The 19,371-nt window shown below is 53.1% G+C and overlaps 1 protein-coding gene across 2 annotated transcripts in view; it reads right to left on the reverse strand.

The window, feature by feature from the left end:
• The window catches only part of PLXDC1 (plexin domain containing 1), a 65,348-nt gene that overhangs the window by 16,252 nt on the left and 29,725 nt on the right, over positions 1-19,371 (reverse strand). The window contains exons 3-9 of one of the 2 annotated variants that reach the window (XM_067714008.1): positions 18,617-18,760; positions 18,256-18,325; positions 17,529-17,651; positions 16,794-16,912; positions 15,762-15,861; positions 6,571-6,666; positions 2,376-2,457 (exon numbers count right to left, since the gene is read on the reverse strand). In XM_067714008.1, coding sequence (XP_067570109.1) covers positions 2,376-2,457; positions 6,571-6,666; positions 15,762-15,861; positions 16,794-16,912; positions 17,529-17,651; positions 18,256-18,325; positions 18,617-18,760 — 734 coding nt within the window. The remainder of the gene's footprint in view (positions 1-2,375; positions 2,458-6,570; positions 6,667-15,761; positions 15,862-16,793; positions 16,913-17,528; positions 17,652-18,255; positions 18,326-18,616; positions 18,761-19,371) is intronic. The other variant, XM_067714009.1, reaches the window with a different exon arrangement.

Here is a 19,371-nt window from a genome sequence, read left to right on the forward strand (position 1 = left end):
CAGCGGCAGCTGAGCTGAGCCATTCACACCCCCTCTGTCAGGTCCTCCGTGCCCCCTCCCTTGAGGGATGGAAGATTAAGGGCATTGTTGGGGACTGGGGACTAAAGTTTCTTTTCAGCCGAACGAACTGGTTCTTTCAAGGACTGAGCCTTTGATAAATGTCTAAGAGCACCCCTTTCCAAGCTCGGGCCAACCAACCCAGATGCAGAGAAGGGCATGAGAAAGGGCCACTGTTCGAGTGCCTCCTGAATGCCAGGTGCTGCCCCAGTCCCATGCTCCTCCGGCACTACCTCGTGGGACCCTCGTGACAACGCTGTAAGACAAGGGTTATGTGTGACCCTCATTTTCAGAGCCAAATCCTGGAGTCAAAGTCACCCATAGACTTCAGAGTGGGTCACTGGGGGGCAAGAGGAATGAAAGGAAAATACCTGCATGATAAGTGAAATAATCTAAATCAGATCTGGCCCCAGCACGGGGAGGGGACGCTCTGGGAGGCTGCAGAGGGCAGAGTAGGCGGAGGGGAAGCCGAGAACCCATGTGGTGGTTTCAAGCAGCTGTTGGTGGGAGAGACCATGGTGGCCGGCCCCCTGCACCAGCTCTGACCTCTGGCTTTTTAGGAACCTGGAGTCAGCTCTCAGTTGAAGCTGAGGCTCCAGAGATCTGTCAAGAAGGGGCCCGTGCTCGGTGAGCCCAGGCTCACGGACATCCGGGGACAGGATCCCTGATGGAGCTCCTTTGTCCCGTAGTTGACATAACCCAGCAAAAGCAGTATCCACACCCAAGGCCCTGCCCTCCCCCTGACCAACCCTCATTAAACTGTCATAGTTTTCTGGGTTTGGGCGTATGCATTAAGTGGGGGTGTATCAAGCCAGGGTTTTGCTTTCATGTGAGCCATTTTGCAGTTCTCATGGCTCAGCTGCTGGTGGACACTGAGTCATGCGGTGGCAGCCAGCCCCGGCGTTCCAGCCTCCTCTGCAGTCATCTGGATGATCTCCCTGTGCTCAGACAGTGACTCTCAAACTTGAAAGTGCACAAGATGGACCACACTGCAAAGCTCCACGCCAGGAAGAACCAACCTGAGGTGTGCCCTGTGTACTCTCTCTGAGGCTCTGTGCCTTTCATGTGAAGGGCCCTGAACACTTTGCAAAAATACTATCTGGTATTTGAGGAGTTAAAATAACAGGCATGTTCCTCACCCACATCTCCCCGAATCACATAACCCCAGCCCATTTTACAGGGAAAACAAACTGAGGCCCCAAGAGAGTGAATAAGAGCACAGCTGTTGGGAAGAACACCTGGGAGGCCAGATGAGCACCCCTTTCTCCTCCCGGCCCAGAGCTGTGTCTTGTGTGCTAGGCCGGCGGCCTATAAAGGCAGTGGCTTCTATTTCTGCACCAGGATACTGGAAAGGAGCAAAGGAAACACTGACAGATTCAGGACAGCTGCAAAGAACTCAGAGCCTCTATAATTTGCACTTTTTCAAGATTGCCTTAAAGGCTCTTGTAGTTCATAGCTTTTCCCACTCTCATGGGAGCCCTAGTCCCCAAAGAAATTCTCCCCCCCCCCCACCCGCCATTTATTTCTCTTGGACGGGAGAACAGGGCTCAGATTCTGAGTCTAATCCGTGAGGGAATGATTTCAGAACAAGGAGAGGAAGATGACTTGGATTTAAGAACTTTATGCCTGAGCCTGGATCTCATCCAGAATTTTCCCTGCTTCCAAAACCAAGCAAACACAGCTTTGTCACTTGCTCCAGCTTTCCACAGACGCCTGCGATTTCCACACCCATGGTTTTTAGGCAACCCTTCTGCAGCCTGAGAAAGATCTTGAGGTGCCGATTTGGGGTCATGGGGCTCTCCTCCAATGGCGATGGGTCTTAAGCTCATCCCGTCCCTGAGCCGGCGGATCTCACGCTTGTCTGCAGATGAGGTACCGTGTTAAAATGCAGGTTCTTGGGCTTCTCTCCCAGAGACCTGATGCAGGGGGCCAGGGGTGGGCCCCGAGAATCTGCATGTTTAGCGCAAGCCCTAGGTGATTCTGGGATGCTCACAGCTGTGGACCACTCTTTGAGAAGGCCTGCCAGAGGATGAACCAACCCTCCCAGGTGCGAGGAGGGAGCTGCAGTAGCTGGAATCTCTGAATGGTCTTCCAGAAGTCTGGTGTCACCACAAGGTGACATGTCGTCACCTTGATGGGTCACAAGCCTCAGGGAGACACTCACTTTCATGATATTCTTGTCCTAAGTGTCACAGTAGCGCTGGCCAGAGATACCCTCATGTTGGTAATGAGGCCCGAGGCAGGGAGTGGGGCCGTGCCACCAGCTGCCCCCCTGCACAGTCTGCCTGTGGGAATAAGAGGGTGAGCCTGGTACGAACCTCTGGAGGACATGGCACCAGCTGCAGTTGAAGATCAGGTCTGAGGACATGCAGGTGTCGCAGCTCCGATGCTGCAGGCAGGCTGCAAGAGAGAAGGCAGCGGCCCCTCAGTACCAGCACCTCCACAGGCCTCCAAAAGGTGCAACTTTCCTGAATGCAACTTTCCTTACACAACTCTGGAGGTTCTGACTAGCAGGGACCCTAGAAGTTTTTAATGCCACCCTCACTTGAGTCCAGCCTTGATTCTCTAATTCTCCCTCTCTACCCTCCCTCCCTCCCACCCTTCTTTCCTCCCTCCCTCCCTCCCTCCCTCCGTCCCTCCCTCCCTCCCTTCCTTCCTTCCTTCCTTCCTTCCCTCCTTCCTTCCTTCCTTCCTTCCCTCCATCCTTCCTTCCTTTTGTCACCAGGGGGTCAGGCCCTGAGCTGGTGCTGGTGATTCAGCAGTAAGACCTGGTACTTTCTTGGGCCTTACAGTCATATGGAAAGACAGACCCTAAGCAGATCATCAAACAAAAATAACTACATAATTATCATTGTGATGAGGTTTACATAGGAAAATTACAGGGCGCCATAAGCACGTACAAAGGGATTGCACCCAGTCTGGAAAGTTATACTTCTGGCCTATTGCCTACAATTACAGGGTTGCAAAGGATTTTTTTAAATCGACATATATTGGACATATAACGTCATGTAAGTTTAAGGTGTACAACATATGGATTTGATCCATTTATATCGCTGTATGATCGCCACTGTAGCATTTGCTAACGCCACCATCACTTCACATCAGTATCATTTCTTCCAGTGCTGGGAACAATTAAGATCGAGTCTCTCGGCAAATTTAGTGTTTACAGTTGTGTTGCCTACAATCCCTGGAAAGGATTTAAGATGTCCTGGTTTGACCAGCTAGCACTCCCTGCTCCTAGGGACTGTTTGTGTGGCTGGACTGCCGTCAGAGGCCCGCTCCTGGCCTCTCCAGCTCCTCCCAGGGAAGTCTGGGGGCTGACTTATTGAGAGTAAACCAGGCCAGGCATATGGAATTCCATTCCTTTCCTCTCCCTCTCCTCTTGGAAGTGAGCTATTCCCAGGGGGTATGCTGACCTCTGCTCATCCAAGCTTAAATCTTCCCTGGAGAGTTACCTGACCTGTTGGTGCCTTGGTATCTCACTTGTAAAAGAGGGATCAGGATGCTGTCTGTGTGGGAGGCCAGCTGTGAGAGGGTTTATAACAGAGCTGGCCACACAGTGAGCCAGTGAATGCATTTGTTATCGACTCTGGTCCTTCATTCCCCTCAATATACCTATCAGGTGCTCATTCACTCATGTATTCTTTCAACAAATATTTATTGAGCGTCTACCCCAGGCCCGGCACTGTCCCAATGCTGGAGATGCAGCGTGAACAGGAAAAGACAGAAGCACTGCCCACATGGAACCTGCAGTCCAGTGGAGGAGACAGCCAACAAATACACAGACAAACAGACCCACCCTAGGGTTGCCAGTGGCGAGAAGGGCTGGGAGAAAAGCGGATCAGAACAGGGAGGTGGAATGACGGTGGGGGATGTGTTTTACTCAGGGAGGTTGGGGAAGGCCTCTGAGGAGACTGAGAGAGCGAGGAAGCCAGCCTGGCAGCTCTCCTGGGAGAGAAGTCCAAGCAGAGGGGCCTCTGTGTGCAGAGGCCCTGGAGGAACACATCCCAGGGATGCTCCCAACAGCTGTCAGCACGCTGGCCGGCTCAGCAGAGTGGAGAGCTGGAGGGTGGTAGGAATGGGGAGGAGGGGCAGCTGGGGCCTAGCCGGGCAGGGCAAGGGTGGAGAGCAGGCAAGTTAGTGGGAGCAGCTGCTGGAGGGTGCGTGGACCCCCAGCAGAGAGGGCCCGGGGAGCAGGAGGTATGGGGGCTGGATTTTAAGAGTTGTTCACTTGCTTAAATGCTGCCCACTTAAGTGAACCAGAATGACCTCAGAGTGGCGAGCAGCTGCCACAAAGCCCATGCATTTTATTATAAGGACAGACAGGCACTGACCCGGAATAGCTGTGTGCAACGTAAGGGCTCATCTGATGAGCAGCTGAACAGAACATGTTGGTAGCAGCCAGAAGTGACCACTAACTACAGAAAATGACCACTCACTCACGAGACATCACATACATTTCTTCTCTCTGTGTTTTCATGGGCCTGGGCCACAGTCCATTAATGAGGGAATCAGTTTGTGTTCTGTGGACCCCCAACCAGCCCTCAGTGAGTGGGAGAAAAGCTGCTGTGGGCACAGTGTGGTCACCTTCAGTCACCTTGCGGGAGGGACGAGCTGTAGGTGGCACTGTGTCCATTTGTCTACCAGGGCTCTGCAGGCTTTGGAAGGGTGGAGGAAAAGCCATTAGCAGAAAATAAGCAGGGACCGACTTGGCCCAAGAACAAGAGCGCTCTGGCGCGTCCAGAGGGTCTAGAACAGCGCCCAGCACGTGGTAGGCAGTTAACAAAAGTTTATGGACTCGATGAATAGTTGCTTTTGTTATCCCCATTTTACAGAGGAGGAAACTGAGGCTTGGAGAGTCACAGAGCTAAGAGTGGCAGGTCTGGGTTTGAACGAAGGTCTGTCTGAGCCGAGAGCCTGAGCTCCTAGTCTCGAGGTCCCGCTGTGGGAATCCCCCTCCCCAGCTCCCACCTTCACCCCAGGCCACCTTTTCATGAGTCTCTTCTAGAAGAGGGACCAGCCATGGAGTGCTATGGCTTGAAAACAGTCCAGCCACACCTCTGGAAGAATTTTGGCTAAAAGTCCTCCCCTACCCAAAGGTAAGGGAGAAAGCCTGGGGCTGTGGAGTGCAGAGTTTTCTGAGGACAAAGCAAACCTGCCTCCCAGGGGTTCAAATCACAGCCCTGGTAGCACTGTCCCTTCCCCTACATGGGAGCCCATGATCATTCCCAAGGACTCTGGAGACCCCTTAAATGGCTCCAGTCAAACTGAGAAAAAACCCTGGGAGCCTTGTGGGATATTCATAAAACCCACTGACCTTTATTTCTCATCTGCATTTCAGATGTCCTGTGTGCTATTAAATGCTCACAGAATTCACTGGAGGGGTGGGAAGTGGCTTCAATGTACAGACAGTGTCCCAGAAACGCGTTCCCAGGACGTTTCACGTCTTCCGCCCCAGCAGTTAGCCCTGCCCTTGGATGTCCTTGTTCCCAAATGCAGTGTATTCATTCCTGGGTTTGCTCTCACCAGTCCTCGAGGAAGCCCTGCCTAGGGGGAGGGCCACTAGGGTGGGGGCGGGGCTGGAACCGCAGGTGTCCTTGTCCTGTGACTAGGGGTCAGGGACCGGCCTCTTTTCCAGGGGAGGACACCTGCTGGGACGTGGCCTGGCATTCTAGAAGACCCTTCCTCCTCCTCTTCTTTCTTCAACCCCTGCTCCCAGAACCTCCAGGGAAAAGGAAGAGGGGGAAAGAGAGGTAAGAAATGCCCCAGAAGGCAGGGAGAAGGCCGCGGCTTCAGAGGGAAGCTGGGAGGTACCATGAAATGGGAGAAGAGATGAAAACTTTCTTTAAAACTAGAACGAGAGCGCTGTCCTTCCCTCACTCTCCCCAGACGCCCTGACCACATCCTGAAGAACATCCCACCCGATCCTGCGGGGTCCGCAGCAGCAGCTGGGGCCCCAGCCATGGTGTGCCTTCAACGGCAGGTGAGTGGGGTACAGAAGAGGGACAGGACCAGGCCCCCTGGATCTTGGAGGGCTACTGGCTAAATCCCTCTACTGCCTCCTGCCTGTGGATGCCAGCATCGTGCCTCCTCTAAGGAAAATACAATGATAAACTTATGGACCCATTCAGTTCCTGGATCATCTTTTCTGGGAGCTCAGTCTAAGTTCTCAGAGGTACCTCTTTCCTGGGTTTCAATTATGTGTTAATAACAATAGCTGTCATGTATCAAGCACAAGCCACGCCCTGGGCCTGGGATGTGCCAGTTAATGTCTGAGCTTTCACTTACACCCTCAGCTCTACCTACTGTAGTTCTAACCCTTACTGTAGCCCTGGGAGGGAGGTGGTGTCAGGCCCATGTTACAAATGAGAAATGGAGGCCCAGAGAAGTTAGGTGGTGGTACCCAGACAGGGGACAGTGGTGGGCCTGGGATGGAACTCAGTCTGACTCCAAAGCTCCTTCCAAGATGGTGGAATGCCTCCCCCCTCATCAGTGGGAACAACCCCTAATTACTTGGTAATGGGGTGAACTCCACAGCAGATGTGCTGGTGACCTTGCTGGGGTCCAGCTCCACACGGTGGTATTCGAAGATGGTCCTTCGCCGAGATTCTGAAACATAGGCAGAGCCTGTCATCAGGAGCAGCTCATGGCCAGAGGGCTTCAGGGCCTGGACCTGGAGCCTGACAGGTGGGTAAGAGATTGTAGTGAGTGGAACCGGGAGTTAGTATGCAGCCACTGAGGGCAGGAAGTAAACCCGTCATCCTGGGATAATGGTGTTGAAACTGTGGGGAGACAGGAGAACAGGAGTTGGCCTTGAGGGGAGAGCTTTGTGTTATAAGCAGATTAATAACGCAGAGGCCCGGCTGTTCCTGGGGTCAGGACACAGGGGGTCCACACTTTCCCATGCCTCTGTGACTTTACAGCTGCTGTTCCCTTGATCCATAATGCTCTTCCACCCTTTCTCTTCTTCTCCAGCTCACCCTTCCAGATCCAGCTCAGGACCACTTCCTCTGAGCACCCACTCTAGACCAGCTGCCTCTTATCACCCCCTCTGTCCTGTGCCCTCCTCTCACTGCACTTACATTGTGTGGTCATTAGGGTTGATTTGGAGGGTGGGGACCATTCGACTATGGTCACCTGGTCCCGAACTTGACCCACAGTGAGCACTCTGCAAATGTCTGCAGATGGACAGGCTGGCCTTGGAGAACCTCTCCCCTCCTTGATGCAGGGGAGAGCAAGTTTCAGGGCCTGGAGCCAGGCTTATGTCCTGCCTCGCTCCCTGCAGAAACTTCCTACAGGACCTCAGAGTCAAGAGCCCTGAGTTCTGAGTCAAGTTCTGCTCCTGACAAGCAGGATAACCTTAGGGCCTCGGTTTTTTGTCTGTGAAGTGCATCTTCTTTCATGACCCTGCCTCCCTGGCCACACAGTGATTGGTCCAGGGCTGGGCATCTGATGAAGTCAGACCAATCAGAGACCTTCCCTGGGACTTTTAAACTATAACCAGAAGGCCCTTTGCTCTCCAGTAATACTGCTAAGAAGATGCAAGCTCGGCGTCCATGAATGGCCATGGTTCCAGTCTCAAGGGGAAAGCTAGAGGATGAAGCCACCTCGTGGAGAGAAACTGGTGGCATTCCAGGCTCTGGAGTCCCCACACCTGCCCTGGTCCTATCTTCCCAGTTGTTGGCTCTTCCTTTGGTTCTTTGGGCTACTTCAGTATCCCCAGTGCACTCCTTTTCTCACTCAGCTGAAGGTGATTTGGAGAAAAGTTTCCCGAGGTGGTAGCAACACTCAGTGGGGGCATCCATGAAAAGGAGGGTGTCCTGTGCAACTGCTGGGTGGCCCATCCTGAATGAAGGATCGAGGGGAGAATCCACTGCTCAAAAGAACATCTCAGCTACGTTTCTGTAATTTATTTATCCTCAATTTTGGAAACGTTCCCTCCTACTTAACCCAGGATTGAACCCCAGGTGGTCTGACCCAAAGCGTGCTCTCTTCGCACCACACCCCACTGTCCTGCCGCAGAGCCTGGAGACACCTCAGCCCCTGAAGCATCCGCGACCACAAAATACCCTTGAAACATTCTGTGCGATGAAAAGGAAACTGCTCCGGCGCTGGTGGCCGCAGCACTACCCCGGAACTAAACAGGAATCTGCAGTCCACCTCAGAGGCCTGTGCTTGAAATGCAAGCACTACCCACTCACAGGTGTGCGCATGTGCGTGCGCGTGCGCGCGCGCGCGCACACACACACACACACACACACACACAGATTTTTTCTAATACAAGAAAGGTCCTTTGCCAAGCAGGGGTGGGTCTGAAGGAGACTGGGGTGAGGAAGGGCACTTTTCCGTAATTCAGCTGCCCAGAAGAGGCACCAATTTTCAATTCACCAAAGGCCCACATGTGCTGCAGGGCCCTCCCTGTGTGACACCAACTGCTCTGCGAAGGTGGACTGGGCTTTGGGTGAGCCTGCAGGATGTGAGACATTGGGTGGAGGATGGGGAAGTTCCAGGCAGCCTTTCCCAGCTCCATCCCACCCACTACCCCCAGAAGCCATCTCTCCTAAAGAATTACCCCTTTTAACACTGAAATGGAATAGGATACAAAATAAAGGTGAAATTTCAGGTCTTCCGAGGTGCCTGAGGCCATGGGGTCTGGACTCTGCGTAAACATTTCTTTCTTAATCTGCCTCGTCTTTCCAGGTTGAGTTCAAATGACAGGCCCCCCTTGAAGACATCCCCCACCCTTGGGTGCAGTTAGTGGCCCCTCCACAGCCTCCTGTGCACTGTCCAGTGTCACCTGTTTCACAAACATTTACTTTGCTGGCCACCTCCCCCAAGGCTATGAGCTCCCCAAGAGCAGAGCCTACAAGTTATATGTCTCTGTCCCCCAGCCCCTCGCACCAGGCCCTGCACAGAACAGGGTCTCAAGAGACGACTGTGAATGAATGAATGGCTTACAAATAGTCAGGAAAACCCCAGCAACTTATTATAACTTCAGCCCGCAGCACAAAGGAAGAATGCTCTTCTTCCTCAGCCCACCTCAGATTATGGCCTTTCTCAAAAGGGCAGCCGCCAATGGGCCACAAAAAGTCAGACCCTCCCGAAGTTAGAGTTCAAAGGAGGAGGAGAATTGGCTTTCAGGATTTCTCCACCTGCAAGGATACAGGAGAGAGCCTGCCCTTGGTCAGAAGGCAGGTGAAATAGGAGGACAAAGGGGGTCAGGGTTGGGGCATGATAGAGACACGGACTTGTCAAGGGAGTCGAATTCACGGATAGAGACACACGAACAGCAGCTGGGGAAGGCGGGGCTCCCAGCAAACCCCACACCAGAATCTCGGAATGAGTCTCCCCACCAGCCTACTGGGGAGCAGAGGTGGGGACGTGCCTCAAGTGAGGGTACGGCCAGAGATGATCAGATATCCTCCAAAAAGCAACACAGCCCTACCAGCAAGGGTGGAGGAGATGTGTGTGGTAGGAAGTGGGAGGAGGGTGGGCGGGCCGAAACATATCTCTGATTAAAAATAGCTGCTCACGGGCTCCCCTGGTGGTGCAGTGGTTAAGAATCTGCCTGCCAATGCAGGGGACATGGGTTCAAGCCCTGGGCCGGGAAGATTCCCACATGCCGTGGAGCAACTAAGCCCGTGTGCCACAACTACTGAGCCTGTGCTCTAGAGCCTGAGTGCCACAACTACTGAGCCCATGTGCCACAACTACTGAAGCCTGCTCGCCTAGAGCCCGTGCTCTGCAACAAGAGAAGCCACCACAATGAGAAGCCTGCGCGCTGCAACGAAGAGTAGCCCCGGCTCGCTACCACTAAAAAGAAAGCCCGCATACAGCAACAAAGACCCAAGGCAGCCAAAAAGAAATAAATAGATAAATAAATTTATTTTAAAAAAATAGTTGCTCATTTCAACTGCCAACTTGTACTTTTTTAAGTGTCTGGTTTGGCAATACTTTTATTTCTTGATAAACAGATCCCTTAATATCCCTGCCTGTGTTATTTGTTTTTGGATTATCTCGCCAACATCTGGGGCTTGCCCAAGGACGATGACGTCCATCTGCCTGACCAACAGATCCCTGCTGGAACCAAGACAGTGGCCACCCCAGCGCCACATTTCTGGCAGTTTCAGACGTTTCTGTTTTATCTCTGCTTCCATTCATCAAAGATTCAAAAAACACTAAGGTCCAGACATGGAAAGCCCTGTCATGCAAGCAAGAGATGTTCATGGCTCAAAAGCGAGGTTGGCATGTCCTGTTCTGTTTCCACACCAGACACCAGCAGGGAGAGGGTTGGTTTGGTCAGAAGAAATCAGACTGACAGGTCCAGCCACAAACTTCCCTCCAAAACAGTGGTTACGATATAAAAAAATCTAAGATGGTGGCTCAGGAAAAAGTTTTCGTCTGCTCATTCACATCTTCCTTTGTTCATTTGGTTATTCTTTTACTAATCATGAATTGAGCCCCATCAGGGGACCCCAGAGATAAACACAATGAGGGTCCTGTATCCCAAGGAGCTTTCAGCCCAGGAGGGGAGGGAGGAGAGACCTCCTCGGCACAGATGCAACGTAGAAAAGGTCAGAGGGAGGAGAGGAGGTGAGAAACGGCAAGGCTCAGGGAGCAGAGTAGAGGGAAAAACAGAAAAGAAAAAAAAAAAAAAAGTGAAAAACGGGGCGGGGGGGATGGGGAGGGGGGAGGGGAGGGGAGGGGGAGGGGAGGGGAGGGGAGGGGAGGGGAGGGGGAGGGGAGGGGGAGGGCCCCAGGATGGATAAAAAGCTACAGTGAAGAGCACTGTAAAGGATCCTTTATCAGGAGCAGGGAGAAGACAAACTGGGCCAGATCTGGTGATGACACCCACCACCACCACCGCTTGGCTTTTCCTTCTCACTCCTCTGCAGCCAGTTCTGGGGCCTCCCCGTTCCCCACCCAGCTGCCCAGCACCAAGGTACAGCACAGGCCTCTGCCACATTTCTCAAGCCTGCTTTTGAAAGGAAAGGAAAGTTCTGGTAAAGGAGAAGGCCCAAGTGTTCAGGCCGTCCAAGGCCATTCTGGGGTCAGCCAAGGGGCGGGCTACAATAAATTAATGAATTAATACAATTCCATTAATTCAGAATCTCTGTCAGTTTTGACGCTGGCTACCCTAAAGTTGCTTTTATACTGCCCATGAAAGAAAGGGTTTCTTAAACAAACGAATAGAGGAAATTGTATTGACTTCTGGGGGCCCCTCCAGTCAAATAGTGTATCAGCTACCCTCTATGTTTTGCATGCTTCTTCAAACAGACGCTGCTAATCTGAATCTTTTCTCTGCATCAAAGCGTGCTCTGCAGACTCTGCTCCAAAGTCTGTGGAGCAGTTTCTGCGAGGAAGTAATGGTAAGAGAAACTCTGGCTGTTTTCAGCATTTCTTCCCTCACCCGCAGGAATGAGACTGTGCAGAATTCCCTCCACCCTCAGACAGGGGTGGGAGGAAAGTGTTTGGAGACTGGGGGGAGGAGAGAGTCCCCCAGACAGGGTTCAGGGACTGGGGGATTCTTGAATAGTGGGGAGTAAATTCCACTCCTCACAGGGCCCCAGGCAGGGAGGAACCAAGCTTGGGTACAAGGGCGGTGACATCACTCATTCTGTAGGACAGGTGGGTTGGGACAACGGGAATATTCGAGGTGAATATCCCGGTGATAGGGTCTGTGGACCAGAGGCCTCTACCTGAACTTCTATCATGGTTTTTTGGGATTTACTGTTATTTGCAGCTCAACCAAATTCAAACGAATTCCCTGCTTGCTGGGTTGAATATCAGACCCAGAGGAATCTGATCTCTCAGCCACATAAAAGCCATCACTCCGAAAAGCAGAGGTTGTAGCCCTTTTTTTTTTTTTTTTTTTTTGCGGTACGCGGGCCTCTCACCGCTGCGGCCTCTCCTGCCACGGAGCACAGGCTCCGGGCGCGCAGGCCCAGCGGCCACGGCCCACAGGCCCAGCCGCTCCGCGGCACGCGAGACCCTCCCGGATCGCGGCACGAACCCGCGCCCTCTGCATCAGCAGGCGGACCCCCAACCACTGCGCCACCAGGGAAGCCCTGTAGCCCATTTTAAAACCCAATGAAGGCCATGGATACTGCCCCAGAAAATGCATGCACGTGATATGCTCCACCCGTACCTCCATGTTCCTTCTAAAGTCCCTGCCTGCACCCCCAAGCTAAAAAATATCTGACAAAAAGAGATGCGATTATCAAAGCACTCACCCCCCAAACTCAGATGTCAGGTCCTGTTCTCACTTAGTGTCACCACAGGGCAGGGGACAGGGTCTCTGCTCCACCCATTCCCGTCAGCGCTCACTCTCGAGCTGCTACTCGTGTTTTGAGCACCTGCCCTGCTGCAGGCACTGGGCTAAGTGCTGGGGCCACGGCCAGCCCCCAAGGAGCTCACAGCCAGTTGGGGAGAATATGGATGAGCCAGACAGTGTCATGAGTTCTATATTAAAGCTTTTAACAAAGTGCCGGGGGGATGGAGGAGGAAGCCGTGAATTCTGCTGCATGGAGGAGGCAACATCTGAGCTGGACCAGTGAATGAGTAGGATTTGCCAAGTGGTAAAAGGACTTCGGGCGGGGGGCATTTCATACGAGGAACTGCATCAGAAAGATGCAGATAGCCCTTGGCATGTTTGGGGAACCCAGGGCATGCAGACCAGTGCTGCGTGGACAGAGTAGTAGGTGACAGGAGGGTCTGGAGATGAGCCTATAAAGGTGCGCTGTGACCATAACATACATGAGAAATATAATGAACACTTGTCTGTTACATACGGAGGTCGTTAAGAGAGTAAATCCTAAGAGTTTTCATCACGAAGGAAAAAATCTATTTTTTTCTGTCTTTAATTTTGCATCTATATGAGGTGGTGGATGTTCCCTAAGCTTATTGTAATCATTTCGTGACGTATGTAAGTCAAATCATTATGCTGGACACCTGAAAGTTACACAGTGCTGTATGTCAATTACATCTCAATAAAACTGAAAGAAAAAAAAAAAAGTGGGCTGTGCCCAGAATCAAAGGACTTTGAACTGATGCTTTGGGCAACAAGGAGCCAGAGAATGACGTGACCAGATCTGTCTGGCAGTGACAAGAAGGAATGGGGGACAGAGGGCAGGGAGACTGGAGCCCGGGAGCCTCTGGGCAGAGTGTGGGAGTCAGGCGTGGGTTTCGCTTGGCGGGTGGACCCAGCACCTCCGAGAGTCACTGAATCCAGCAGCTCCCACAACAGAGCCCTTGCGTCTCCTTCTGGTCTCACAGGACAGGTGCAGCTGCCCTCCTGTTATTTCAGGTGGGCTCTGCTTCCTCCTCCGCCCCTCCTTACCCCACCTCCTCACATCTCCCTGGCTTGCTCTAAAACAGCCTTTCATTCCAGAATCACAGAGGAGCCTCAGATGCACACACTCCTGGGGGATCTGACTTCCTCTAATCCACCCTCATTTAACAGCTGGATCCAACACAGATTTCCTGAGACTCTCCCACTGGGCACAGAGAGAGCCCTGTGAGCTGTGAGGGAGGCACAGACCCCGCCCCGATGATGCATTAATGAATGGGGAGGAGGGTGGCATGGACACCAAGAATGGTCCTTCCTGCAAAGCAGCCTGGGTGTGTGCACAGCCTGGGTGTGTGTGGGCGTTTGGGGAACTGAGGAGGAAAGGAGTCACCCCTCTGGGTGGAATGGGAGTGGGTCAGATTTACAAAGTTTCAATAGTGGACCCCAGAGTTTAAAAAACAGAAGATTTGGGTTTCAGTTCTACCTTTCATAGCTGTGTGAAAGCAAGTCATGCCACCTCTCTTAGCCTCCGTGTCCTCATTTAGAAAGAAACAAACGCACAGACTTCATTTACAATGCTGCGAGGATGGTCCAATAAGATGCTGTAAAGCTCAGTGTCTAGGGATGGGATTGTAATCGTGTGGTAAGCAGCCTCTAAAATGGCCCCCAGGGCTTCCCTGGTGGCGCAGTGGTTAAGAAACCGCCTGCCAATGCAGGAGACACAGGTTCAAGCCCCAGTCCGGGAAGATCCCACATGCCGCAGAGCAACTAAGCCCGTGCGCCACAACCACTGAGCCTGCGCTCTAGAGCCCGTGAGCCACAACTACTGAAGCCCAGGCGCCTAGAGCCCGTGCTCCACAAGAAGAGAAGCCACCGCAATGAGAAGCCCACGCACCGCAGCAAAGAGTAGCCCCCGCTCGCCGCAACTAGAGAAAGCCCGTGTGCAGCAACGAAGACCCAACACAGCCAAAAATAAATAAATAAATAATTTTTAAAAAAATAATAATAAAATAAAATGGCCCCCAATGATCCCTGCCTCCTGGTGTTCACACCCTGTGTAATCCTATCCTGGGTGTGGGTTGGACGTAGTGACTTGCTTCCAACCAGCGGAATATGGCAAAAGCGATAGGACCGCACTTCTAAGATGAGGTTACAAAAAGACTCTGGCTTCCATCTTGCTCACACTCTACCGCTGTCTTCCTTGCCTGCTCTGATGGAAGCCAGTTGCCACGTTGTGAGCCATCCTATGCGGAGGTCCACGTGGCAGGAACTGAAGGGGGACACTGAATCTTGCCACAACCACATGAAAGCTCTTAAAAATGGATCTCCCCCCAGCAGTGGCTGAGGTAACCCTGGGAAACACCTTGAGAACAGCCTGTGAAAGACTCTGAACCAGAGGACCCAGTTAAGTCATGCTTTGCTTCCTGATCCACAGAAACCCTGAGATAATGTGTTTGCTGTTTTAAGCCTCTAAGTTTTGGCATAATTTGTTATGCAGCAGTAGCTAACTAATACAATCAGGGTGATACTGAAACTGTTTAGTAACCAGCTCAGTACAGGCATTAACCAATCAGAGCAGATGCTGACTGCAGCAACGGAGCAGGGTCTGAGCCACTCGCTAGAGCACTGGGAGTTCAGGGTGGGGACAGTGGAGGGGCAAGTGAAGTGGTGGGAATTAATCTTATGGAAATACACAAGGGCATAAAAGTAGCTATTTGCAAGAATATTCACTGCAGTTGTTGTAGTGAAAGATTGAAACAACTGAAGTCTATGCACAGGGGACTGGTTCAATTAAGGTACATCCACACAATGGGCTATCACACAGCCATGGTGATGCAGAACGATGGGCAAGATATACTTTGTTCAGGAGCAGAACAGAGGACATCATATGACATCTTTGGTGTTAAATATACGTACGTATACTTACCTGAAGGCTTGTAGCCCTAGAAACACCCTGGTAGCCCTGGTTGCCTCCAGGAAGGGGAATTGGAAGATGGGATCAGGGACAGGAGAGAAACCTAATTTTCCTGTCTCCTGAAACCCCCTGGGATGCCCCTTGTATCAACTGGGGGTGGGGAAGCAATTATGGTTATGTTCTGGGAGGACTCATAAACCCTAATTTGGTGTCTTTGGAGATTTTCTAAATAGAGGGTGTGCTGAGTGGAAGGGCCCTGGCTCTCCTCCCCCTCCGCCACCAGAGCAGTCCCTCCCCCTGGAGATTTTATTGGAAAAACCGGTTCCTCTGCTTGAACGAAGAAAAGTTGGAACTCATTCTGCCCCTTTTCTTCCCTCAGTTCCCACTCAACTCTCCACCACCCCTCCACTCCCTGTCACTGCCATTGCCCCTGACAACCTGGCTCAGTCTGAGCTGAGTCCAGCCCCATCCAGGGATCTCTGTGGATCCCTGGGGACTCACCTGGTACATCCGGGGATGGATTGAGAATCATGAAGGCATCTGACAGGCCTGCTTTGACGGGGTGCTGGGACGAGCTGATTTCCAGGACGGGCATAGGGATCTGCAGTGGGAAGAAGAGGCTCTGTCTACCCCCCAAACGCTCTTGGGCCAGCCTAGACTTCCCCTCCGAGCTCCAGACCCATCTGCCTGCTGGGCCTTGCCTCTTGGAGGACTCAGACATCTCAAACCCAATGGGGCCCCATCCAAATTCCAAGTCTTCCCCACACTATCTCCAAACACATTTCCTTTATCTTTTCTCCCTCTCTGTGAATGGTGCCTCCATGCAGGCCAGAGACCTGGGAGTCACCCTCAGTTCGCACCCCCCTTCATTTCCCTCCTCCTCCGTCTAATACATCTCTAATACATTAGCTTGCTAACTGGCTCTCAAATCTATCCAGTTCTCTCCATCGCCCCCTCCCTACCCCAGGCTGGCATCACCTGTCTCCCATATCATCTCCCAGCATCCCCTCTGAGCCCCAGCCCTCTGCTCTCCACTCTGAAACCAGAGCGTCCTTTTCAAAGGCAAATCCGGTTGTCCCCCTGCGCCCCCCTTCTTGCCCTCACTCTCTCCCCTCCGGCCAGGCTGCCTTCCTGCAGAGGTTTCTAACGGCCATGCTCTGTCCTGCCACAGAGCATGTGTTTTCTCGCTCCTGGAGCACACTTCATTTCTTTGCTTCCTTAGCTCCTACACATTCTGCAGATTTCAATTCTTTTCCTCGGGAGAGCCTTCCCTGACCCCTGTTCAGGTAAAGAGCCCCGTGAAAGGCTTTCCTGGCATCTCCATTTAGGAGCACTTGTCACAGTGGCAATTCTATACTTGTCCCCACAATCTATCCCTCCAGCCAGACTCTCAGCTCCACAAAGGTAGGGCCGTCAGCCATCTTATTAACTGCCGCATCCCCGGCACCACGCCCTATGTCTGGCACATTGGAGGATCTCGACAGATAACTGCTGAATGAAAGAAAGGCCGTCTCTGCAGCTGGGCCCACTCACCTCTTTGTAGCCGAATACAATGCGGCCATCTTGGTGCAGAGCTGCCTGGAAGGTGAAGCTGCCCCTGTCCTCCCGGTCCTGGAGGTAGACGTGGTCCCACTGAACAACAAAGACTGTCCCTGGTGAGGAGAGCAGAGACCTGGCTGGACAGGGAGACAGTGAGGGGAGCAGGGCCCTGCGGAAACGGTGGCCAATGTGGATGGGCCACAGCTTGGCTTCCTTAGGGATGATGGGGCAGGAGGCAGGAGCTGGGCAGCCCACAGACAGCCTGACTTCCAAGCTGAAGAGGAACCAGAAAACCCTTCTTCAGCTTCCCCACCCCCAACCAGGTACTGTGATTGACCATCTCCAACCCCAAGCACGCCCTTTCCTTCTTGCCTATCCTGACCCCTTGGGATGAAAAGGAGGAGAAATAGGAGAAACAACTGTTCTCCCGGGGTGGAAGGTAGGTGTTCAAGGGACAACCTGGTGAGAATAAGAAACAGTAAAGGTCTCTGATATTTATTTCACCTCTACTAAGAGCCAAGCGCTTTCATTTCATTATCTCATCAGGTAGCAGGCATTTTTGTCCCCATCTTACAGGTGAGGAAAATGAACACAGAAAGTTAGGGTGGCTGTCCTGCTGTGTGACTGTGGGCAAGTCCCTTGCCCTCTCTGGGACTTGGGCTCCTCTAAACGGGCTGGACCAAGGGATCCCTGGAGCTGGGTGACTTAAACTCTGAGCTCTGATCTCACCATTGTCAAAGTAAGCAACTGTGGAGTTGTCGGAGCGGCCAGGGTTGAAGTTGGCCATCAGAGGAGCCACGTACTGAGTAGCCGTGAGCATCCGATGGACCACATCACCCATGAAGATGAAGCCTGGGGTGGGAAGAAGTGTAGACAAATCATCAGAGATGGCCCAGAGGGGTTGCTTCCTCGTGCAGGAAAGAGCAGTGTAGACGGGGCTGGAAGTGAGTCTTGGACCTCCGTCCACCAGCCTCACATAGTGGGCACGGGTCTGGCATGTATGGAGCTAAAGGGCCCCAGACCAGAAGGTTCTCTCTGCCCCTCCCACCTCTCTCTGTCCCTTGGAAAGCGCACAGGAATCAAAGACAGGCTCCTCATATCAACTGGAAGCCTGGTCCCAGGAAGCAGGCTCTCAGTGCAGTCTCCTCTCTCTCATTTACAGACTCAGAAGCACAGGGGCCAAGGGACTGCCCACAGTGGCCTGCACAGACCCAGAGGGAGAGAAAAACACACACACACAGACATACACACACACACAAGCAAGTCAGTTGATGTGAGGAAGCTGGGCTGAAACACTGATGACCTCTCTCCTGAGAGTGGGGTCCCAAGAGAGCCACATGTGGGACCCTCCCCAGTCCATCTGTAAAACCCGGTCTCCAGGGAACCTTCCCAGATAGGTCCCAAGTTCTGGCTGAAATCTCCACACCCTCTCCCAGTCCCACAGACAAGGCCTTACCTCCGGTTGCTATGGTGATCTGCCGCAGAGGATGCCCGTAGAAAGGGAAATCAAAGGACAAGACCACTCTCTGCAGGGGATGGGAGAGAATCAGCATGGGCTAACCTGCAGGCCAGAGGGCTGGGCATCCACACTGCCCCATGCTTATCTGGATGGGACTGGTTGGGGGGTGGGCACAGGCATGTCCAGGGCAGTACCACAGGAGGGCGCTCCAACTCTGGCAAAGCCCCCCAGGGTCCCCTGGAAAGCACTTCCCAGACCACAGACCTCAGGCCACAAGCCATGCCCACTGACCAGGTGTGGCGGGCTGGCCCCCAGCCTCCCAGCCCAGGGCAGCGTTGCCAGGGACTGGGGCACTCACCGAAGCCTGCCGGTGGGTGTTGGAGAGGATTCGGTGAACTTTCACTTGGCTCTGGTTGGCCTTGGCCACGTCCACCCACAACTCCCGGCTGCGGGGCTCGCTGGGACCATAGAGACGGGACACATAGTAGCTGTGGTTGTCCTCCTGTCGTTATCCAAGACAGAGCCCACAGGAGGCATGAGGAATCAGGATGCCAAGAACCACAGAGTCTGGATACAAGAATCCATGGCCCTCCCAGGGGGGCAGACCGTGGCCCAGAGCTGGTTCAGGCCTGGGAGCCCTTTGGCCCCGGAGAGCTCAGTACCTGCTCCCTAGCCACGCCCCCAACAGCTCTGGCCCCAGCTAAATCCATACCTGCTGTAGCCATGCTCCACCCTGCCATCCCCAAGACAGGCCAGGAGGCTTCTCCTACAGCCCCTGAGTCCCCCGCAGAACACACCCAAGGCACAGCTCAACTTGGGAGGTGAGGGAGCAACAGGCAAGGCAGCCCCAAACAGAGCCCTTGTCTTCAGGGAGCTCCCAGACTGAGGGGGAGACATAGCCCCCTTCCCTGGGAGCACCCAGTTTAGGGGAGAAGAAAAAACTGGATTCAGAAGCCACCGGTCTAAAGATGTTGACCTTGGGGCGTTGCTTGGGGCATTGCTAGTCTGATGGAGCAGGTGGGACTTATACAAACAGAATACACAGACACAGACCCTCCAGCAGAGAGATAAGACAGGGCCCATGTCAGTCACTAAAGGCTTGAGAGACGGGAG

The sequence above is a fragment of the Pseudorca crassidens genome, chromosome 19 (genome assembly GCF_039906515.1).
Source record: "Pseudorca crassidens isolate mPseCra1 chromosome 19, mPseCra1.hap1, whole genome shotgun sequence".
Lineage (NCBI taxonomy): Eukaryota > Metazoa > Chordata > Mammalia > Artiodactyla > Delphinidae > Pseudorca > Pseudorca crassidens.